General features: G+C 45.8%; 1 protein-coding gene across 1 annotated transcript; it reads right to left on the minus strand.

Annotated features, from left to right (window-relative positions):
- Window positions 1-552: 552 nt before the first annotated feature.
- Window positions 553-1,614, minus strand: LOC122545406 (class I histocompatibility antigen, F10 alpha chain-like; the record flags this gene model as incomplete). The annotated part of the gene is made up of 2 exons (XM_043684437.1): window positions 971-1,614; window positions 553-854 (listed from the first exon to the last, which is right to left on the minus strand). Coding segments are annotated over exons 1-2 (558 nt in total), but the record flags the coding sequence as incomplete, so codon positions are not given.
- Between the last annotated feature and the right edge of the window lie 643 nt (window positions 1,615-2,257).

Raw genomic sequence — 2,257 nt, forward strand, 5'->3', positions numbered from 1 at the left:
AACGAGTCAAGTTTCCCAAACAAAGGCATGATGGACCAAATGCTTCCCTCACTGAAAGGTGCCTGTTGTGAGCAAGTTTCTTCACGATCATGCTTTACTCCCATTGCCACTGAAATAACCCGACAGAAGCTAGCATTCACTCACCAAGTCACCCTTTATTTACACAAGAACAGTCCTAGACTTTAGTAGTACCTAATTCAGATTCAGCTGCCAGACCCTCAATCCCTCTGACACTCATACTTTTTTTAATGTCAGTCAGGACTCCCTGATTGGATCAGGTTAATGGCCCAATCAGAGGCCTCCTATTGATGCTAATGGAAATCTGGAGTTCTCTAACCAAATTGCTGTAAGTGCTGAGGATCAATTGAATATTTCCAGCCTGAGGTCAGGAGGGTTTTGTTGGGGAAAAGCAGCAAAAGACATGGAGCAGGAATGGGTAAAGGGAATGATGGACAGATCAGAGCAACCTCAATGAGTGGTGGAACAGACAGGACACACACACACACACAGACACACACACACACAGACACACACACACACACACAGACACACACAGACACATTCCAGTCCCTTACCCCACTGATAGAGCTGGGCCTCTGCCAGGCTGCTGTGTTCAATTTGACAGGAGTATTGATCCTCATCCCCAGCATTGATCTCAATCTCTTTCTGGATCTGATGGGTCCCATCGTGGTTCGGTCGAACCCCCGAGGATTGGGTCTCAGACATGACCTCTCCATTCCTTAGCCAGGTCACCTCGATGTCTACAGGATAAAACCCAGTGACCAGGCAGGAGAGAGTGAGCGGCTTGTCCTGACGATTGGGCTCCCTCCTGGAGATGAACACTTCAGGCTGAACTGTGATGGGAAAGGGTGAAACCACAAACAACAGACAGACACTGAATGGAATGGGAGAACGGTTTCATAGATCAGTGAGGTTAGATCAGAACATGGAGCAAAACTGAAATACATACCTTTCCTTCTGAAATATTCCTTTCCAGCTTCCAGATATCTCTTTAAATGCTCAACAAAGATTCCATGCAGCTGTGTTTCCCAGTAATTGTTCCAGGATTCATCGGAATCCCATTCCTCTTTCGTCATCACTGCAAAGTGATTGGTTGCGATCCATCTCATTCTGTCTGGGTCTAAACTGATATAATCCTTTCCATTGAATCCAAATCTCATTGATCTCTTCACAGAGCCACCATCACTGACCTCAACAGAATGCATCCATTGGAGAGTGTGAATTCCTGTCAGTGACCAAACAGGGATCAATCATCAGTGATTAATTGTGAACTGAAACTGAGAAATGCAGTCTGATCAAAGCGGATTGGGGATCTCGTATCAGGCCCAGGGTGAGGGGGTTACACACGGTGCTAATCCCCGGGGCCTGTGCTGTCAGAGGGTCCCAGACTCAGGCAGCACTGCCCCTTTCTCCAGTGGCTGCCTCACCCCTCAACCTGGAGCAGATAAGGAACGGGCTCTCTGATCCGGGTCAAACTTCCAGCGTTCACATTCCCACTGTCCTGGAGTGATTGTTCTAGTCCGTGTTGTCATTTATTTCAATCACAGGCTGCATTCTGGGGGAATGTAGTCAATATCTGTCTGTTACCACCCTGTCAGCCTCCACAAATGGACTGTGACCATTCAAATCTTTCTCTTTTATGTCCCTCCTGTTCTCGATTCACGGTTATATGATTACTGATTGGGAAATATCTGAACTACCAATAGTATATAGGTCATGAATAATAGGAATGATCGTTATCCAATTAGTTTCTTTATTAGCTCTTTATATTTCTTCATTCCTCACTTTCTGTGTTTTGATTAGATTAGATTCCCTACAGTGTTGAAACAGGCCCTTTGGCCCAACAAGTCCACACTGACCCTCCAAAGAGTAACCCACCCAGACCCATTTCCCTCTGACTAATGCACCTGGCACTATGGGCAATTTAGCATGGCCAATTCACCTAACTTGCACATCTTTAGACTGTGGGAGGAAACCGGGAGCATCTGGAGGAAACCCACACAGACACGGGCAGAACGTGCAAACAGGAATCGAACCTGGGACCCTGGTGCTGTGAGGCATCAATGCTAACCACTGAGCCACCATGTCACCCAGTGGTGACAAGTATTATATTTCTGTGATACACTTAGAGTGCTCTTATTAAATACATTTCCAATAAGTTACCAAAACTATTTTTTTCATTTGCACTTGACCTGACCACATGCACACTATTTCATGAAAATTAACAATGGACTGT

The sequence above is a fragment of the Chiloscyllium plagiosum genome, unplaced genomic scaffold, assembly GCF_004010195.1.
Source record: "Chiloscyllium plagiosum isolate BGI_BamShark_2017 unplaced genomic scaffold, ASM401019v2 scaf_91438, whole genome shotgun sequence".
NCBI lineage: Eukaryota > Metazoa > Chordata > Chondrichthyes > Orectolobiformes > Hemiscylliidae > Chiloscyllium > Chiloscyllium plagiosum.